This window comes from Choristoneura fumiferana, chromosome 26 (assembly GCF_025370935.1).
Source record: "Choristoneura fumiferana chromosome 26, NRCan_CFum_1, whole genome shotgun sequence".
NCBI classification, from domain to species: domain Eukaryota; kingdom Metazoa; phylum Arthropoda; class Insecta; order Lepidoptera; family Tortricidae; genus Choristoneura; species Choristoneura fumiferana.
The window spans coordinates 5,704,118-5,724,873 of NC_133497.1; the positions used below are offsets into that span (position 1 = coordinate 5,704,118).

A 20,756-nucleotide genomic window follows, 5' to 3' on the forward strand; every position below is an offset into this window, starting at 1 on the left:
AAAACTATGAGATTTGACATTTCGGAGACCTCACGCTACACTAGCGCCTCTAGTGGCGAATTCATACGCGATAGCCCTCATTTAAATAATTCGCGCCTGGATATTGCCAACTTCCATACACGCGCCAGAAATTATTCCAAAACTTTTGTTCGTTCATAAAAAGTGTAGTAAAAAATATATTTTATCAACGTAATCGTGTTTCTAAGAAGTTCTTAGGAATCATATTTACATTGCGAATGATAACAGTATGATATCATTGGCTTAGTAACGTTAAGGATATTCGTTAATTATATTTCAAAACGTCGTAAACACCACGGAAAAATAAACTTTACGTTGTATATTACACCTAATCTGACAAATTATTAGGTATTCTATACTGAATGTCTCCATGATAATTTCTTTAACTTATGTTTTAAGAATTTAGTATAGAATACTGTTTACGATCATATGAAACATAGTTTCCGCTATTATATATTCGAAGAAAATAATGTGTTTTTCTAGTGTTTCCTTTTTTTACGCCGATATCAATGTCTTTTGTGGTCATTATCTGTTTATTAGAATTCGATTTACGTCATAGAACATTTTATTGCAGGTTGATTCGTGATTCGTCATAAGTATGTTTGCCGTAGATATATACATAGTTATGTAGTTAGAAGCCGTTACTAAAAGGTTCTCGTGCAAGCATGCAAGTATTCGATTGTTTGTCAATTTTTCCTTTAATATTGTGGGTTTGGTAGATATTGTATAAAAAGTATGTTATTTTTTATCATAATATTCTAGAGAATTCAGAGTCTGAAAACAAAATAGGGTCAAAGACAACTGGAGTCCAACTACCTGATTCGCCGACAAACTAGTGAACTTTATGCTAGTCTTAAGTTAAAAGGTATTATTGTATATTTACTATTGTACTTTGAGCTTTGTATGCTGTTTTGAATAAAGATTCTATCTATCTATCTATACTATCTTACTTCCTATCTATACTATCGTACTCAGTAATACTGTGAATAAATGTATTTCTTTCTTTCTAAAAATTGGAAATTGGCTAAACTCTGTCAGTTCGGGGACTGGCATCACCATAGAGGGCGACACCGACGCATGTCGCAATATGACAAATTAAAACGTTGATTAATCTGTCATCTCCAGGATAACAGGATCAAAGGAATTGGGCACAAATTTGTGCCTCTGAGAGACAGGTTAAGTATTCATCATCCCAGCCTATATACGTCCCACTGCTGGGCGCAGGCCTCCTCTCAGAACAAGAGGGCTTGGGCAATAGTTCCCACGCGGGCCCAGTGCGGATTGGGAACTTCACACACACCATTGAATTGCTTCACAGGTTTGTGCAGGTTTCCTCACGATGTTTTCCTTCACCGCAAAGCTCGTGGTAAATTTCAAATGTAATTCCAAGTAAGATTAAGTATTGCAGGCATTCATTTATAAAACGCCACATTTTAGTTATCATCATGCCATGATGCATGATCGGGTTATTAAAACGTTTAAAGTAAGTAAAAAAACATGTAGCGGTCGGTAAGCAACGTATGTTTTTAGTTAATCTAGATTTGTTACCAGGTAGGTATGAGTATAAACAATGACTTTGGTAGTTTGCTGCCAATATTGGAGCAGACAGGTATTTTACGTATTTTAATATTCAAAAGGCTTATTCACTTTTCATGCTCGTAAAGTTCGTATTTATGCTAAATTTAGGCGATATAAAATGACTTTTTATGCTCTAGTGCATAAAGTAAAATCTTCGTCTAAGTAAGACAAAGGCAATCAGGTGTAAACAGCCACAAAGAAAGAAGTTTCAACATATATATTTTTTAATTATTTTAATTTTTTTATAAAACTAAAAATCAATCCTACTAATATTATAAATCCGAAAATTTGTTTGATTGTTTGGTACTTAATTTCGTCTAAAACACTGAACCGATTTAGATGAAATTTGGCATACAGATAGTTTGAATCCCAGAGAAGGACATAGGATAGTTTTTATTCGATAGGAAAATTGCATAGTTCCCGCGGGATAGCGATAGACGAATTCTGCGCGCGCGGACGGAGTCAAATCAATAAATCTAAAAAAAATAATGATAATTATTATAGAAATGCATGAAAAATAAAAGCTACATAGTAAGTGAACAATTGTTTCCACTGTTGCTATTTCATTTCCTCGCGATCGAAGTCAAAGTCAAAGTCCAAATATCTTTATTCAATTTAAGCTATAACAAAACAAGCAGTTTCATGCTAAAAAATCTCATTCATGCTCTTACATGTTAAAAAAATCTACCACCGGTTCGGAAAAACCTCTGTTGAGAAGAATCCGGCAAGAAACTCAACGAGGTATATTTTTTTTAAACAGATTTACAATATTATTAAATGATATCTATACATCACAAGTATTTAATAAAACTTTATTTTTAACACAGTAGGATCGCTAATGCGGATCGGAATTATTTCCAAATATCCCTGTCCATGATATAATCATTAACTTACGCTTAGATCTTAATGTCTTCATGAACAATAGATCAATTTTGTATCCGTTTTATTTGTAATATTAAGTGAAATGAAAAGCAGAGTGTAAAACTCAAGCATTAAACCCATTTTCCCCTCAACGTACCGGCTCGGGTGGCTACATGAACGTCTCGGGTAAAATGACTCGTTTTATGCTTTTGTTGTACAATCTACTATTTTAATCCCCAACGAAAAAGAGGAGTGTTATTATAAGTTTGACGGCAATGTCTGTGTATCTGTCTGTGGCATCATAGATCTCAAATGGATGGACCGATTTCGATGTGTTTTTAGAGTTCCGTAGCCAAAATGGGAAAATGGAACCCTTATAGTTTCGGCATGTCTGTCTGTCTGTCCGCCCGTCCGCGGCTTCGGTCAAACTATCATGCTAGAAAGCTGTAATTTTGCACGAATATATGTAGCAACCATGCCGACAAAATGGTACAAAATTAAAAAAAATAAGCGTACCTCTCCTAGACAGTGGGGTTGATTTTGTTTTCTCATCCAACCCTATTGTGTGGGGTATCGTTGGATAGGTATTTTAAAGGTAACTACTTATAGCACTGATTTTGGACCAGATGATGGCATAGAAGTTGATACAGTGGACATTTTTCATATCTTAACCAGAATATTAATCCCAAGGAACTATGTACGAAGTTTACCAGACGCCGCCCCGGAGGCCCCGACGGGTCGCGGAGCGAGGGTTGCAGGGGGTTGCTGCTTGCGCGCAGGCATTCTGCAAAAGCACCTCCATGCACGGTTTTACCCACATTACAGCACCGGATCGCGCTTGGATCGAAAGGTAAAGATAGAGACAGTATAATTTACACCGTGTTTTTTTTATTTAGTTTTGTATGATGTGATATACCTACATTGAAAAAAAAGTACCTACTTAACACTTTCAAGTTTTACTCAAATCATTTTGTTTTTGGAAACGGGTTATTTCTTTTTTTCTTTCTTTCTTTCTCTCCCTTCCTTCCTTCCTTCCTTCCTTACTTTCTTTCTTGCTGCCTTCCCTTCTTCATTCCCTTCTTTCTTCCTGTATTTCTTTCTTTTCGCATTTTCGCATTTCGCAGTTTTGTAAGTTTTCGTTTCAGTGGTTCCGAGGATAAGGATAGAGATATATGCATAGTACATGGAATTCTCCGCAGAGACCTGATTCAAATAATTATTTCAGAATATTGTGGGCATTTGCCACCGCGGCTGCCGTTTGGGGCGCCGTCCACATATCTCTGGGACAGTGGCAGCGATTCAACGAGAACCCGACCGTGGTGGCCCTGGAAAAGGACTTCCGATCCTGGGAGTTCTGCTTGCCCGGGATCACTGTCTGTCCTGGGGTATAAAATTGTTCAAAAATGCAAACTGAGACATGGATGCACAGAAAAGCCAGAAAAAGAGACCAGCACTGGGAATCGAACCCAGGTCCTCAGCAATCCGTGCTGCGTGCTATAACCCCTGCACCACTGCTGGGCAGGAATCTGAATTTTTCCTAAGCATACATAACTCAGGTTGCTTATTTCTACTATGCTACTTAAGCAGCAGCTCACCAAAATCAAATCGACAAAATCGTTCACTTCAACGAGAGTTAAAGTAATGATTACACGTGTCTAATCAGTAACAATTCATTCGTGTGTGTAATAGCTGTGTGCAGCTACAAAAAGAAATTGCATAAAAGGAGAATGATTGAAATGAATGAGTTCATGTCAAAATCCTGCTTTCATTACGAAATGTGTATGTAACTTCAATTCTGGTAGCACTACCTATACTTGGATAATCACCGCATGGGCAGTCAAGGGGTTTTAGGGTTTCAAAGCTATTCCGAAATGATCAGAAGATTACTTGAATATTGTATCTATCGGGTGCGTATCTAGTCGCATAAATTTTTATAGTCATAATGCAGTTTGTTATAATTGTTGTTAGTCATAATTTTTACTCCGCCGAAACCATTTTTCAGCAATTTTTAAGTGGTCTGTAGAACGCTATTGGTTTGATTATGTTAGGTTTTATAACAATTCTGAATAATTAATAGATTCAAAGGTAAAAAATATGACAAGCAATACATTATGACAAACATTAAATTAGGTCTTGCAATAATTATGCGAGCCGATATAGAACCGTACTTGTCATATAATTTTCATTGTCTTAATTTTTTTGTTCACAAAACCCGACTTTAAAACTAGGCTACGCACGTGAACTATCACAGTTTTTTCTTTATTTGTGTTGTGAGGCCTTAGTTCTCGCAGAATTCCATAATTCTATACTAATGGCACCGAATTTCGATTTGGTTTTTCAGTTTCAGCTTAAACCAAAGCTTTATTCAAGCGCTGTATATTAATCCCCTTACACTGTGTTCATCTTGACGAAGTGATCTCACAAGGATTCCTCTTTTCTTTTGAAGTACTGTTCCCTAGAAGTTGTTAACCAAGAACTTCCTTCCAGAATCGAGTAAACGAAGCCAAGCTCCCTTCCATCATAAAACAGTATTGGAACGTTGAGCCTACCGACGACAAATATGAATACTACAAGCATTTTATTAACGTCCTCGCTAACACCAATAAGTTTAACCTGGCAGACCTTGCGCAATTCAAAACCGAAGACCTGGATGTGGACTTGTTTCAACTTATTGTGGATGTGAGTTTAATAAATAGGTAAAGGTAGTGCCTGCATTAATATCTGGCACGACCTACCGGCTCCAGAAATAGAGTCTAGTCAGATATTTATGCACGATTTGTTGTGTCAATTATTGGTGCTGGAGACTGTAGGTACCCCTTGTCTGGCATGAGCTTGTTTGACCGAAACTCACCTGTTCACACATGTTTTGAAATTAGGACAGTCAGCAGGGCTACTACGAAACTCGAAACTCGAAGTTCATATCGTACCGTCCCTCTCGCTCTCGTGTTAAATAGTATAAGTGTCAGAGGGAGCGCACGACACGAACTTCGAGTTTCGAGTTTCGTAGTAGCCCTGCTGTTCACTTCAAAAATGGCGCGCGCGGCTACGTGACGGCCGAGTGGCGAGACAGTATATATTTGGACCTGCCGAGTGAGCGAGCGAGACAGTGCGGGAAAGGACACTCGGCCTAGTAGATAGAACGGGAGCCGAGCTATTGTCTCGCCGCTTTGTTCGCCCGAGCGCTCGGCCGAGCACTCGGCGCTATATTTATACGAACCAAGTACTCGGCCGAGAGCACTGTCTCGCCCGTTTGCTCGGTACGTGTGATCAAGGCATTAGCATAATATTCTTATCGTATAAACTTTTAAGCAAAATAATCATTTCGCATAAAATGTACTTGACAAAATATTTACTTCGCATAACGAACCATTGCACTATTTTTCCAAGAAAAACCCCACAGAAAAGAAGTTAGTTATAACGGAGACTCCACATCGAACTTACATTCTTACTCGCATCACACGAGATGTTAGGCGAAACAAGACGATGTGAATATGAATTTCGTACAAACGAGGTTGTGCGATATTAAAAACGGGTTGACTGTAATATTACCCATACTAACGTCAAAATATGTCACCAGGTGACGCCAGAGTTGGACATCAAGGCAACTTGGTCCGTTACTAAGGATATCGTGAAATGGTACCCCATCATGAGCGAAGCGGGGCTCTGCTTCTCCACCAACACCGTGGCACTCGTCAATGACGCCATAGTGTACGTTTAAGTAGTAAAATAAGCCTCGATCTCATAATTTGAAAATTACTGACTTCAGGCGTATATTTTAGAATCTTATAATGAAACAGCAAAATAAGTAATCAATTCCGAATATCACAACTCGAAATCTTATTTAGTGCAGGAATAGGTACAGATACATCTGCTATATTGTAATAGTGGTCATTTTTAGATAAATAAAAATTATTCTTATTCTTATTTTTGAAAAATCTCAAAAATCTAAATTACTCGAAAACGTTGAGACTTTAGGAAGGTAATTTCTTTATATTTGGTAGATGACTTGCTCACCTATCTTCCCTTTAAGTTCTTGATACTTTTTTTTTATTCGACTGGATGGCAAACGAGCAAGTGGGTCTCCTGTTGGGACCACCGCCCATAAACATCTGCAACACCAGGGGTATTTCAGATGCATTGCCAACCTAGATACCTAAGATGGGATACCTCAAGTGCCAGTTATTTCACCGGCTGTCTTACTCTCCACGCCGAAACATAACAGTGCAAGCACTGCTGCCTCACGGCAGGATTAGCGAGCAAGATGGTGGTAGCAATCCGGGCGGACCTTGCATAAGGTCCTACCACCTGCGAAACTAAATACTTGGGGGGTCATACTGTACCTATAATTAAAAAAATAACAATATTAATTATTATTAAGACGGCCGGTGGATGCAAGACGTTCATTGTGGCGTTCTAAGGGGGAGTCCTTCCAAAGTCAAAGTCAAAGTCAAAATATCTTTATTCAATTTAGGCTATAACAAGCACTTATGAATGTCAAAGAAAAAATCTACCACCGGTTCGGAAAACCTCTGTTGAGAAGAATCCGGCAAGAAACTCAACGAGGTATATTTTTTTAAACAGATTTACAATATTGTTAAATGACATGTATACATCACAAGTATTTAACACAACTTTATTTTTAACACAGTAGGTTCGTCCTTTGTTCAACATTGGACGTCTTCCGACTGATGATGATGATGAAGATGGCAAAATGGCGTAACCCCGTTACTCCAACGTCTCTGATATCGCATTCGTTAGCGGCGTGGGATTTGGGATGGAATTAGGAGCATTTTTGATAAGATTATATTTTCTGTAAACAGAAAGCCTAACGCCAGCGAAAAGGCTATCTTCCCTCTCACCTGCAAGTATTCTTCTCTCAACTGCTATGTCAACATTGAAGTCCATAATGTCAGTGATGTGAGTATCCAGGTCTTTCCAGGTTATAAACATCTGTATCCGGGATCCTGCGACTGTTTCATATGGACGAATGATTTCTTTTTCTGAAACTGTACTCTACTCAGAATCAGGTATGTTATGGATATAACATTTCGGATCTGGATATGGATACGGATTGTCAAACATAATACCGGTTTCGGTTACGGTTGCGGATGTTAAATTATTACGGATTATCCGATAGTTTCGGTTTCGGTTACGGATATTGGATTTTTAAGGAAGTGTAAGTAAAATAAAAATAGGAATATAAATGACTTGACTTTAATTTTAATAGTTAGTTACGAGTCGTAAATTAATACTTAAGAGTAGAAATAATAAACAACAGATGCAGATGACGCGCGACAAAAACCTGTCACAACATATACGCATTTCGACTCCGCCCCTATCCGAAACTATTCGAATTTTTTATATCGGATTCGGTTACGGTTACGGATAGTTTTTATTTCGGGTATCCGATAGTTTCGTTTACGGATACGGAGCTCCATAACATCCCTGTTCAGGATATAGATACTCGTATTTCGGGACTATACTGTAGATCCCTTTAGGTTAGGTTAGGTTAGTTTTGTACCAATACTGTGGTACTTACAATTAAAAAAAAACGTTCATCCATATGAAACAGTTGGGAAATTAACCAAATCATTAGGGAATAATATTTTTGGCGAAAAATTAGAGAGCTGTATCCGTAGTAGGTACTTGGCCTGATTTTTTCTTAGATCAGATTAGATTAGATTTATTTATTACCTAATGAAAAAATACATTATAAATACATGTCAGGTACCTAATTATAAGAAATTCATAAAAGGATCGTCAAATTGTATACAAAATAATAATTATAATAATAATCCTGGGTAAAACATGGTCAAAAAGTTAAAATTAGGTACAATGTCAAGACGATAAAATTAAATATAAAATACAAATACAAACAAAATACAAATACAAATATTTTATTCATATAACAAAAAAAAATAGTCCACAACAACAGGACAAAATATGTCAATACTTAATTACTTATTAAATTAATTGTCACTTGTTTGTATATTGTTCCCAAGACTTAACAATTACTTATTGGTGTTTTTTTATTCCTCTATTTCCTCTGCAGTTCTACTTCCACTCCCCCTATGACATAATGGACGTGAACTCCCAACCCGTCCGGTTGGAGATACGCTTTGAGCGGACCGTCGAGCTGAGCGTAAGCGAGAGCGGGTGCGGGCGCGGTGTGCGGGAGCTGCAACCGCGGCGAAGGCGCTGCTTGTACACCGACGAGCCGGCAGAGGGCAGCCAGGTGTACCCCCCTCCCCCTTCTCCATCAGCAGGGCTACTACGAAACTCAAAACTCGAAGTTCGTATCGTACCATCCCTCTCGCTCTCATATTAAATAGTATAAGTGTCAGAGGGACCGCACGACACGAACTTCGAGTCTCGAGTTTCGTAGTAGCCCTGCAGAGCAGTTTGTAAAGCTGGGTTTTCAATATCCACGAAAGAAGTATTACACACACACACACAAGCACGCGCACACGCACGCACGCACGCACGCACGCACGCACGCACGCATACATTTTGGGCAATTGTTTCTTTTTGCTAACTTGCTATGTATATTTAAATAAAAAATAGTGTTTGTTTTTGAATTCGTCCACAACTGCGGGAAGTAGCAGAGCCCCCTAACACAAGTATTGTCATACTTACCAGGGGGTGCCGGCCACATTGTTTGTATAGGTTGTTAACAAAAAAAAAATTTTTTGTTTTTGATTTTTTTGGGTTTAGAGGCCGTAAAGCGAACGAGTTTGAAGTGGTCAATCGAGCGCCGCAATGTTATGCAATTTGCATGATAATTCTTGCTAAACTTGCTTATCTCAAAACCATTGATTTTTTGTAGCGGTTCACCTAGTCGAATTTCACCTTGATAGCAAAAATTCTACTAAGGGTTTTTTAGTTGAAACATTTCTTAAAATCGGTCGAGTAGTCTTGATGCTACGGTGGAACATACGTAAATACAAACATACATAGACTGCTAAAATCATTACTCTTCCTTTGCTTTGCCGTAGTCGAGTAATTATACGAGTACAATCAAACTACATATTTAAAAGTACAAACTGTTGGAAAGCGACTCAGCTTATGCCTGCGCTGCGCCTTGCAGAACAAAGTCTCTTGGTAAACTTCCGTGGTTTTTATTACAATGTATTAATGTCTAATTTTGACAAAATCACGCGTCTTCGTGGATGGCACTAAGTATAATGTTTCAAGACTATTGCTTGCTTCAATCCATTGAAGATTATTTTTAAACGTTAAACAAACTCGATAGGACTAGTTATAAAATTTCGGCTTTGTTGTCACATCCGATATGGTCTAGTGGCTAGGATACCTGGCTCTCACCCAGGAGGCTCGGGTTCGATTCCCGGTATCGGAATGTCTTTTTGGATTTTACTAGAACATTTTTTTTCATTTTATTAAATATTTAAATTTAAATGTAAAAAAATGGGCAAGTTGGATAGAAACGATAAAGAAAGGAAATTTTCCAAATGCGTGACTTATTAACGTTTGTGAAAATGCCTATACATACGCTCCTCGACTTCTAGTAGTTGTAGTATAACTTTTTCACGGCTTGATACAATGATAGATTACTGAGACATGAGACATGGTTCAACTACGGATATGTATGCCACCCAAAATACAGAAATTAGGCAGTAGAGGACAACATAAAACAATATGTAATTTCAAGATGCGAATCTTGAAAAAATATAAAAGCTCGTAAAAGCTAAATAGTCTGATATAGCGACTTCTAGCGCCATCTAGTTATCACTCAGAACAACTGCAACTTCCGACGCACTTCATTCTTTCCCAGCCATAATAATAAAATAATACTTAACACCTGTCTGGCTGGAGAGAGATTTTTAGAGGAGCATCATGTTTTGGAAGTTTATAAAAAGTAGGTAACCTAATGTCACTTGATTGGTGGTATTACCATTATCACTTATATCGGCGATAGATAGTTAGATAGACTATTGCCGTCTAAAAGTGGTGATTACCTATTCTTTATTCATTCAATATACTTTCAGGTATACAGCACGAACACGTGTCGTCGCTCGTGCCGAAACCAGCTAGCCTTGCAAGAGTATGGATGCAAGCCTTTCTACAACTACTATGAAAGTACTTTTTACAATGACAGCGCCATCTCGTATGGAATAGCATTCACCATCTAATGCTATTCGACATGAGATGGCGCTAGGAGTGGCGTTTTATGTACATTGAACAAACTGTTTCATGTACAGTTTCTTGCATTAATATCTGCCACAGTGGAGCGTGCAAAAATATCTGACACGTCCTACCGGCAATCATGATTCAGTTTGTTCGACTGTACAATAAAGAGATAAAATGTGACACAAAGTAAACACATAATTGGAACATTATGATCCATAGATAATTATTTTGTAATTAGAATGAAAAAGCGGCCAAGTGCGAGTCGGATTCGCGCAACGAAGGTTCCATCCAGTCAAGGGCAAAAATTAGTTTTAATTTAGACCGACTCAGGCTTGATCGATTTTTTTTTAATTTGGCGACCTAAAAAATACATTATAATATTATGTGTTTGACGACCAGATGGCCTAGTGGTTAGAGAACCTGACTACGAAGCTTGAGGTCCCGGGTTTGATTCCCGTGTCGGGGCAGATATTTGTATGAGAAATACGAATGTTTGTTCTCGGGTCTTGGGTGTTTAATATGTATTTAAGTATGTATCTATCTATATAATTTTATTTATCCGTTGCTTAGTGCCCATAACACAAGCTTTGCTAAGCTTACTTTAGGACTAGGTCAATTGGTGTGAATTGTCCAGTGATATTTATTTATTTATTTATTTATTTATGTGTATGTAAAGCCCGCGACCTAAAAAACCTCTAAAATTGACGTCATTATAAATATCGATACACCATAGCACGTTTTAATGAGAGAATTTCGGAGACCCATTCCGTTACTATCCACGGCTCGAATACGGTATTTGAATATTTTATGTTTTATAAATCAAAAGTACACAATGCTTGTTATCGAATAGAGAAACATTTTTTAAGCTACCTTTACAAGTAACAAAGTTATTGAAATTCAAGATTAGACAGAGAAAGACATACTTGCACGTGACGTCACACGCAAGTAACGCCATACTTGCTGCATAGAGGAAAGCGTTTGAAAAGGGGGCAGGTATATAGATTTTTCAAAAAATCATCATTAATCCAATTTTCAACCGATTTAAGTTTTCTCTTCGTAAACACTGTCTGTATACCTATCTATATTTTCATAATAATATATAAGACATGGCAAATTCAGTTGTCAAATATTGTATTAGGTCAAGAAACGCTGATTTAATTGGTCCCAGAAGGCACGCTATGCCCGTTATCCACGACGAGCGCGCTGCCGGCTGCGCCCGCGCCGGTCTGCGTCTGCCCGTCCATGTGCATCGACGCACTTTTCAAGCAACTCGTCGACAAAACAAAGAACTTGTGGGTACATAGTATAATTTTGATTGTTTTTTTGGAGTCTTTTTGTATTTTTAATTTCAACTCCAAATTTGTTACTTTTACGGGTATCCCGTGAAACCATATCGAAAATACAAACTGAGACATGGATGCACAGAAAAACCAGAAAAAGAGACCAGCACTGGGAACCCAGGTCCGGTCCAGGTCAGGATTGCTGAGGACCTGGGTTCGATTCCCAGTGCTGGTCTCTTTTTCTGGTTTTTCTGTGCATCCATGTCTCAGTTTGTATTTTCGATTCATAGTATAAGTAAAATAGTATAGCTTGTCTAAACTAAGTTTTTGAAAAAAAAACATTTTTAATACAAGCAAAAAAGTGTACCCTTTCATTTTTAGATATTTTGGAAAAAATATGGTTTTTCCTACTCAGAATCAAGAGCACAATCGATTTCGAAGTGCGCAATTTTTCTTACACTGGGCTTTATGGACGTCAAGCTTGTTGTGTGCGTGTGCATATTGTGTGTTATGTCAGATTTAGTTCTTCATTATGCTACCAGTTAGCGCTTGTTACCATACATGACTGACACCTGAGACGAGACTTTTGTACCTGTTTGTAATATGTTCTTTTGTTTTATGTTCAATTTTATGTAAATAATTTTGTGTTTATTTTCTCTCTTTTGAGTATTTCTGTTTTTTCTCTTTACCGCAAGTAATTTTCACTGTCTGCTTATTCTCTATATAACAAAATGTTTTCTCCTAACTAGGTTAGCTGGAAGAGATCCCTTTTTAGGGATAAGCCCGCCTTTGTTCTCCTCTCTGTGTATTTGTATTTTTATTTTTATGTGCAATAAAGAATTTACTTACATACATACATACATGCAAATTTGGCCATAGAGTTGCCACTCTTTTTCTCTATAGGTACTAATACTCTTTGTCCCGATCGTTTGAAAAAATTTCCCCATTTTTTCATACAAAATTTTATGAGTCAGTTTTGTCAGGCCTATCTATACTGAATGTATGACAAAAAACGTCGCAAAACTGTCATTTTTTTGGGGACATTTTTTTAAACTATCGAAATCGATTGTGCTCTTGATTCTGAGTAGGAAAAACCATATTTTTTCCAAAATAAAAAAGAAAGGGTACACTTTTTTTTAAAACGCCCCTTTTTTAATAGTCCTCAGTGCTCGAGGCGGACTCACATACTTGTCTTGATTTATGTCAGAGGCAGTGGACCGTTCATGAAACACCAGGCGGTTCTGATAGTCCGCGTGCAGGCTCCTCGGACGCGGTACTCCAGGGAGATCGTCTTCCACTTCCAGGACCTTGTGGGTGCGTAGGTACAGTAGAGACACCATGGGAACGGATTCTTCACATCTGTACACAGGTGTTGGTATAGATCTGTTGAATAATGTTTTTCCATCGTATTTAGTCAGTATGTATGTATAAGTCTTTATTGTATTATTGTATCGTATTATTTTGTTTTCTCAACTAGCTTACTAAATTAAGATTGGTTTTTGGAGTCTTTTTGTATTCTTATTTCAACACCAAATTTTGACACTTTTACGGCCATCCCGTAAAATCCATATCGAAAATACAAACTGAAACATAGATGCACAGAAAAACCAGAAAAAGAGACCAGCGCTGGGAATCGAACCCAGGTCCTCAGCATTCCATGCTGCGTGCTATCCCTCCCTACAAATTCCTCCTATGTACCACATATTTTAGCTTGTTTGTTTCTTATTTAGTCACTTAAGCAGCGACACTAGCGACGTCTATGCTACAGCTCTCATCGATAAACTTCCAGCACTCCATTGGAACTAACCGCTCACCCGGACAAGAGATGTCGCTATTAAGCAATCAAATTAAGAATGGATTTTGGAGTCTTTTTGTATTTTTTGGCGCTATGTATGGACGTCTTAATTGCCCTATGTTAATGTACTGGGTTGGGTGAGCACCTACATACACACACCTACATGGGTCACAATAACAGCTCTTTGATTGTATAATATACAATCATTCATAAGTATATTATGTATACTAACATCTAGCTAGTCTGTAGTATTAACTACTGTTTTCGTTTTTGTTATTAACACTACTCTCTTCTCTCTGGTCTCGCATCTGAAACAAATGATTTTATTTATTTATATATTGAGTAGTTTTTTTCTTCCACTGTCGGTTTAATTAATACTATATATAGTATAACACAAAATATTTCATTTAGATTAAAAACACAAAATAGATTTTTGATCTCATTTTACCAATGAAATTCTCAAGTGCCCCTTTATTTGTTTTGTATTGTATTTTAAACTCCTTACTGTACATAAAAACACATGAAATTAACAGATAGCAAGATAATTAAGATGTATAAAGTATAAAGGCGAACTTATCCCTTAAAGGTATGACTTGTAAATTTGACTAGTATTTGACCTGACTTTTTTTAGTAGTATGTCTAAATTGTCCATCAGTGTCCTTCGGTGGCGCTGCAGGGTTATTCTGGGTGCCAGCTTCATCAGCTTCGTGGAGATTCTGTACTTTGTCCTGGAGCAGATCCTGGATGCACTGGCTGTCCAGCAAGATGGGAAACGAACTGTTCATGTGAGCGAAACATTTTCTACCCAACAGTCCCATTCAGAAAGAGAGGGCTTGGGCCGTAGTTCCCACGCGGGTCCAGTGCGGATTTGAAACTTCACACATACCATTGAATTACTTCACAGGTGTGTGCAGGTTTCCTCACGATGTTTTCCTTCACCGTATATATAAATATTAATTAAATTATTACCGGAAAGTTCAGCAGATGGTTAGTTTGGATTAGTCTGCGTCTCCACAAGAGATGTGCGAAGATGTGTTGTGAGAATGTGCTTGTAGTGAACCAATAGAGATACGCTTAATTTACTTATCCTTAAGGAATTGCTTCGAAGTTTTCGCGAAATCAACAACTATTCTTCGAAAAGTGTTCGACAAAATACTTTAAATTGACATGCTTTTTTATTTGTGAACCGATTGGAATATAATAAACACTAAATGTTAATCCAAAGCAAGGACAACACATCAGTGAAGACCGCAGCCTTCTACGTTGAATGGTTACTGAGATTAGCGTGTGCAAACGCACAGACAAACAGACAATAATTCTAAAAATCGTTGTTTTGGGTTCTATTGCGCTAATATAGGCCCCTAGTAACAGATTTTCTCAATTATTTCCAATGTACAGACACCGAGTTTATACAGATTTATTAATGTACATATTTAAATATTATTTGTATTGGTAAATGTTATTCCAGGTAAAGAAAGAAGTGAAGGTGCCCTACGAGCAAGCCAGAATCATGGAGTTAAATGCTATTCTGGAGGGGAGGAGGTTCCACCCAGCCACAGTACCAGCTGTATAACCCAATAGATGACCTTTTAAACAATAATAATCATCATCATCATCACAATCACCATCATCATCATCTAGACTTATAATTATGTCATGTCCCACTGCAGGACCTAACGAAGAAAAACTCCCGTGGGAATTCACAAAAATTACAAAAAAGTAAGAAAATGACTAAGCCCAGTGGGTAATAATTTCGAAAATTCATCCCTATCCCGTGGGAATATTGGGATAAACTACTTTTTATCCCAATTTTATATTTTATTCCAGACGTCCACATACAAACTTTCGCTTTTATAATATTAGTAGGTAGTATCAAGTACTATTTCTCCGTATCATGGTTATAAATAATTCACACGTAAATAGATGGACGATAGAGATATATACCCTGGCGTGACAGAGGGTGGCTAATATTGACGTCCATGCAACCTGCATAATAACCAGGTCACAATGAAATCAATAGTAGGTACGAATTAGAAAACTTGCCCTTACATTTATTGTTTTACTACTTTTTTTAACATGAAACTACCGTCACTCATATTAAATGATATTGTAACAGATAACTCATGTCTAAAATCGAGTTTATCTCGACATGTTAAACTCTTTTTTAGTCGTGAGGTATCCGTTACAATATAATTTAATATTGTTTTGTGGTTTATATCAATCCAATTTATGAAAAGTGTAAACAAAAACGCCATTTACCCGACCATAGACATTTAGTGATGTGAAAACCTAGAACCTAGTGCAAAATCATTAATCTGTTCAGTTAATCGATTAATTTATTAATGAATAGATCAAAGTATTTTTGTCTATTTTATTATTTACAATACTTGATTTAATTCCAAAAACTGTTTATTCAATTATAAAAGTAGTAATTTTTTAAAATTTTAACATAAGCAAATAAAAATCACTTATTAAGTCGAGCATTAATCGATTTTAAAAATGACAATTTTCCACTTTCTCTCTTCAAAGAATTAACGTCAGATTTTGACGAATTTTTTACGAATTAAATTTTGAAATCAAGTGAATTTTGGTGAAAAAGTGATTAAAATACGTCTAGTTAAAAGTAACGAATTATAGATGAATGTGTTATTGTTGCGATGCCACTGGGTGTTTATACAAGAATCCATCCATCCATCCCAGCCTATATACGTCCCACTGCTGGGCAGAGGCCTCCTCTCAGAACAAGAGGGTTGGGCCATAGTTCCCACGCGGGCCCAGTGCGGATTGGGAACTTCACACGCACCATTGAATTGCTTCGCAGGTTTGTGCAGGTTTCCTCACGATGTTTTCCTTCACCGCAAAGCTCGTGGTAAATTTCAAATGTTATACAAGAATATTGATATTAAAATCGGTTTGTTTTCTTACACTTTATATAAATTGGATTGATATAAACCATACTACCTTCAATATTCATTATCATTACCATCATTTAGGCCGCAGGACGTCCTCTATTGGACATAGGTCTCCTCGACGCTGGTGGACGAAATGTTTGATCGATTAGCAAAACTCTGGAATGAAGTATCGCCTGCGGTATTCCCGGACCGATATGACCTTCAAGTTTTCAAGAAAAGAGCGTATTCCTACCTTAAAGGCCGGCAACGCACTTGTGACTCTTCTGGTGTTACAGGTGTCCATGGGCCAACGGTAATCGCTTACTACCAGGCTTACTACTGCTCGTTTGCCCCTATACCATAAAAATGACATGTTCAAAAACAAGGGTCGTCATACCTACATTGTTAAAAGTTATATAATGTTACCTAATTATTAATTACGTCTTATTCATATTATTGCACTTAATAAAATAACACTAACTTCTTTCAATTTTATTTATTAATTATTTCGCTGTTAATTAAACAAATAGTAGCACAAACAGGAAGAAAAAACATTTACTTCGTACTATAAATTCATAGAGGTAGTAATACAGAAACTTATACCGTAAACTGCTTCAACTTTGCAGCCAACCAAGCCAACAACCAAGCAAGCAACCAACATTGCCTGATTCGATTTTAGTCGATAACTTAGCATTAGCACCCTTTAGGTTTAAAACTTTTATCCCCCCGTAATAATAATTCCCGTGTAAGTAGATAAAAGTTTAAAACCTAATAAGAGTGCTAAGTTATCTACTCTAAAGAAACTCAGGCAATGTTGGGGCTAGAGAGCAAAGTTGAAGCAGTTTACGGTATCTAGTATTTATATTTATCTATACCGGGTGTGGCCTGTAACTGTAATACGAGCAAAATAATTAAAACATGGATCGTACTTACTCGTCAAACTGAACAACATTAGTACAGCGACTTTTAAAAATTGTGGTCTTTACCCTTTTTCATACAAATAGTATTTTATGCAACTGTATCGTAATAGGGGTCCTTAAAACACGAGTGTGGGTTTATGAAACGAGGCGTAGCGTAGCTGAGTTTCATAATAGGGTCACATGAGTGTTAAGGCCTAATTACGTACAGTTGCATACAATATTTTATCTATATCCATATAAAATCTCTATCATGTGTTCAAGAACCATGAGAATGACCTGCATTAACGAAAACTAGGTAGGTATGTCTGCCCCACAAGCTGCGCCCCCCCCCTCCCCCGCCCGTGCTGTAATGATGTATGAAATCTCATTACGATACAGAAATGGTCAGCCGTGTTCATAATAGAATCCAATGTCGTAATGCTGGTCATTACCTATGGTTTTTGTCTGGCTGTCTGTCTATGTCAAATTACAGATTTATAGTACTAACGGTCTTTGAGCTTACCCGCGGACAGACAGACAGACGGACAGACATGGCGAAACTATAAGGTTTTCTAGTTGACTACGTCAATACATTTCAAAAAAACAACGAAATCCATTCGTGCCATGCCAGCTCTCCTGAATGGACCTTTACCCATTAAGCATGAGGGGCTTTAAAGCATATGGTTCAATTTTACTCAACAAACTGAGCCAACTTAAGTTACTTAATGTACATCTAGACTACTTATTAGACTTATTTTTCTTTTTTATTAAAAGTGGCTGGTTTTTATTTTTCCTAATTATTTTTTTCATATATTTTTGATGTTTATGTGACCAAAGGCACCGTGTAGATATTATTTTTTACAAGCTTTCTTATGTCTATGGCAGTGTTAAAACTTAAACAACTAGATTATGTACATAGGACAGTCAAAACTAAATGACCTGCCTAGATGATAATATTATAGTTACATAAACTACTATTATTTATCATTGCAGACGATCGGTAGCAGTTTCGAGATCTTTAAGAGTGGTTTCGTACTAACGTCCGATCCGAGTTCGTGAAAACACGGTCCGGAGCAGTCATAGAATTATTTGTATGGTAGTTTACGCACTAGAGCCAATCTCTGTACATACATACAAAAAGCGACAACCTCATCTTGTGCCGGCGATGGTGACACGCGCGACACGTGCTTAACGTCCTGTTTACGTGACGTATTCTGGTCGACCCAGCCAAGGTGGCCGAGTCGTCGCACTAGCACGAGAACGTCCTGTTTACTGGCGCAGGTGACACGCGGCGTTGTGCTTCGACTGTGTCATCCGTGTCAACTGTGACGTATTCTAGACCCAGCCAAGGTGGCCGAGTCGTCGCACTAGCACGAGAACGTCCTGTTTACTGGCGCAGGTGACACACGCGACGTTGTGCTTCGACTGTGTCATCCGTGTCAACTGTGACGTCTTCTGGTTGACCCAGTCGAGATTGCCCAGTCCTTGCACTAGCACGAGCACGCCCTGTTTACTGAAGTAAGTGAAGTGACACACGCGGCGTTGTGCTTTGTGTCATCCGTGTCTACGGTGACTTCTTCTGGTCGACCCAACCGAGGCAGCCGGTTCTAGGCCTAGCACAAGCACGTCCTATTTACTGACGCAGGTGGTACACGTGACATTGTGTTTTGATTGTGTCATCCGTGTCTATTGTAACGTCTTCTGGTCGATCCAGCCGAGGCGGCCGCGGCCGAGAACTAGCATGAGCACGTCGTCTTGCGCAGGCGCAGGGGATACGCGCGACACGTGCCACGACCGCTTTCTGGAGCTTGGGGGCGCTGGAAATAAAAGCAAATTTTAACAAGAGTACGATTACAACAAAAAAATCGAGTTTAAAGAACTTTATTGATTTCAGTTCAAACTGTTCTAAGGTCAAATATAATTCTTTTAAAAATAAAAGCACTTTCTAAGTCGGTTTTTAAATGTCAAAAAAATTAGATACCTAACCTACAGAATTTACAACCTTTTTTTATTCCTTTTATATTATATCTGTGATTTTACAGTTATAATGTGAGAAAAGACTTATTTAATGATTTAACTCACCGCCGCTGCCGCGGCGCTGTGGTCGCTAGCTGTGCGAGCGAGCGCGGCGCAGGAGCGAGCAGGACGACAGCACTATGTGAGTCGCAGCCAGCGACGCGTAGATGGCGGTCAGGTAACGATGCAACCAACTGGATATAGCTGGCTGACAGTCCTAAACAGAAGAACGTAGGATATATATAATAATAATGAATAAAATATAATCAACAATAATTTTACAATAATTTTAAATGGTATGTGGGTTTATTTACAAAATCTATTTACTTCAAAACGGTTTTTATAGTCTACAGTCATTCATTACGAATGGCACATCACTAAGTGGGCGGTACCCGTCCATGAAGTACGGTATTCTCTATAGTACATTGTACCGAAAATTATTGTAAAACTTCACGTGCGTGATCTGTCAAAAGTTAAATAAACGATGAACGACTACAGGTCGGCTAAGTCTTGTCCTGCGTCTGTTTCTGGCCGTCTTCAAATCTAGGATGAATGGGCATTTGCTAGGCAAACGTATTTCATCTTAGTTCGCATCTTTGTTTACCATCAGGCGTGATTGTAGTGAAACGCAAGCATTTTTCTGAGTAAAAAAATGGTTAACCGACGATACGTAAAAATTACAGGATACAGTTGTAAAAATTGTCGTTTAGAGTGGCATTTTAAGGGGCAGTCTTTAAAATAAAAGAATACATCATCATCTCGGCCTATATGTGGCGTTATCTGGTAAAAGGTACCTTGTTGTCGGTATTGAGTTATTGATATCCCCATAATCTACATACATTTAGCTATCGAACCATGTAAGGAACATGCATGTAGGTTTAATAAATATTTAAAAAAAAATGTTGAAGCTCAAAAGCCAGAAAAGGTGGTTATGAGAAAATTGAATTCAAACTTATTACACCCAATAAAAAGTATGTTATTGTTGGAAGTTACATAGATGACATGCTATTTGAGGAGTGGATTGTACGGGCTTTCAGGTTTCAGAACAATTTTGTAATTGGACAACGGTTTTCCTATAGTTTACCTTGCCAAAATGCATAAAGTAAAAAAAAAGGTTGATGGATTTTTTATTTTTTTTTCTATTTTATAGTATATTTCATTGGATTTTATCGAAGGAAAAAATATTATGCGTAAATGGACACTAAATTAGAACTACTCCGTTTTGAATAACGTTGTTTATTATATAAGAAAAATACTTTAACGAAATAAC

At 37.7% G+C, this 20,756-nt stretch overlaps 1 protein-coding gene, 1 non-coding gene and 1 pseudogene across 2 annotated transcripts in view; 2 read left to right on the forward strand and 1 right to left on the reverse strand.

Annotated features, from left to right (window-relative positions):
• The first annotated feature begins 1,577 nt into the window (after window positions 1-1,577).
• LOC141442720 (pickpocket protein 19-like) lies at window positions 1,578-16,007 on the forward strand (annotated as a pseudogene).
• TRNAE-CUC (transfer RNA glutamic acid (anticodon CUC)) lies at window positions 9,743-9,814 on the forward strand. The gene has a single exon. It is a non-coding gene; the product is annotated as a tRNA-Glu (tRNA).
• A 1,829-nt stretch (window positions 16,008-17,836) lies between the features above and the next one.
• Window positions 17,837-20,756, reverse strand: part of LOC141442670 (uncharacterized) — a 25,204-nt gene continuing 22,284 nt past the window's right edge. Inside the window, exons 8-9 of the mRNA XM_074107717.1 lie at window positions 19,553-19,703; window positions 17,837-19,287 (exon numbers count right to left, since the gene is read on the reverse strand). Of these exons, the coding sequence (XP_073963818.1) occupies window positions 19,578-19,703 (126 nt within the window). The 3' untranslated portion in view covers window positions 17,837-19,287; window positions 19,553-19,577. The remainder of the gene's footprint in view (window positions 19,288-19,552; window positions 19,704-20,756) is intronic.